This window comes from Alexandromys fortis, unplaced genomic scaffold, assembly GCF_014885135.2.
Source record: "Alexandromys fortis isolate MF-2015 unplaced genomic scaffold, M_Fortis_MF-2015_v1.1 scaffold_9517, whole genome shotgun sequence".
NCBI classification, from domain to species: domain Eukaryota; kingdom Metazoa; phylum Chordata; class Mammalia; order Rodentia; family Cricetidae; genus Alexandromys; species Alexandromys fortis.
This window is the reverse complement of record NW_026077372.1, coordinates 1-1,154: the sequence shown is the minus strand read 5'-3', so window position 1 is coordinate 1,154 and position 1,154 is coordinate 1. Positions and strand designations below refer to the sequence as shown.

Genomic DNA, 1,154 nt, shown 5'->3' with positions numbered 1-1,154 from the left:
TGAGTCAGGGAGGGGTCTGGTTTGCTCTGTAGTTAATTCTGTTTCATGTTTTCCTCTATCCAGGAGAGGAAACTTGACACTCTGGTGAAGACTCTCGGAGATGAACCATTTTTAAACCCATAGGAGACGATGCCTGCAACCGCTTTGTTACACAGGAGCGGCCCTCCAGAATCCCCCTGTGAATAGAGAGAGGCCACAGGGGACTGAACTGATTTCACACTAGCCCAGCCTCCCACCATAAAGCATGACTTGTGTGCTCTGTGTGAGGGAGATCAGAGGGCAGACCTGGGGCCCCTGTGCTTCCCACTCCAATTTTGGACAGGGTTACTGCCTCACCTCCCTCCTGAGCCCAGACTCTACCCTTTCTCCAAGTCTATGATCCATTTTCTGTGAAGATGTGTGGGAACCTCAGCTCCAAGCTGTGGTTTAGAACTATGGAGAGGTGGTTGAGACTCATGTGACAATGGAGGACCAGACCATTGACAGAGTGGGTGGCTGCTCTGAGGAGCCCCTGCTTGTGGTAACGACACAGAGAGGGAGCACAGCTTTCTAAAGCCTGGGTCTGGGAGTCAGGAGGGCTGTGCAAATCCTGCTTTAAACCAACTGTCTTCACCAAGGCTCCTTGTCAGCTCTGAGGCCCTAGTTAGTTACTGGTTCCTGCTGTTTCCAAGGAGAAAGATCACAGCCAGAGGGCAAAGGAGTCCCTGATGCTTGGTCTCTAAGTCCCACATTCCTTTTCCCCTCCCATGGATCCAAGAAAGGACAATCCAACTTACCTTAAAGGAAGCACGCTTGATCTTTGGGTCCCCCACACAGATCTCAATCGTTTTGTTGTAATAGCCTTGAAAGCGGGACTCACACTCCTTATCCTTCTGGACTGTCAGCTCTACCTCTCGTAGTACTTTTGATAATTTACCATTTGGGGCCATCCTACCCCAACCTGCCACTGAACAGACATCCCCTGCCTTCACATGGACCTCAGAACAGGGCAGGCTGAGGGGCCTCACATATTCAGTCTTTAGGGCCTTCCTCTCCAGCTGTGGGAAGAAGGAAGGGTGTGGCTGAGACAGCAGGATGGAAGAGAAGAAAGGAGCACGGTGAGAGCAGGAGGAGCAATCCCTGGACAGGATGCGGGCCCTTCTCACCTTTAAGAG

The 1,154-nt window shown here is 51.7% G+C and overlaps 1 protein-coding gene across 1 annotated transcript; it reads right to left on the bottom strand.

Annotated features, from left to right (window-relative positions):
* Nucleotides 1-32: 32 nt before the first annotated feature.
* LOC126496582 (granzyme B(G,H)-like) lies at nt 33-1,037 on the bottom strand (the record flags this gene model as incomplete). Its single annotated transcript, XM_050134051.1, has 2 exons — nt 33-176; nt 777-1,037. Coding segments are annotated over 2 exons (405 nt in total), but the record flags the coding sequence as incomplete, so codon positions are not given.
* Between the last annotated feature and the right edge of the window lie 117 nt (nt 1,038-1,154).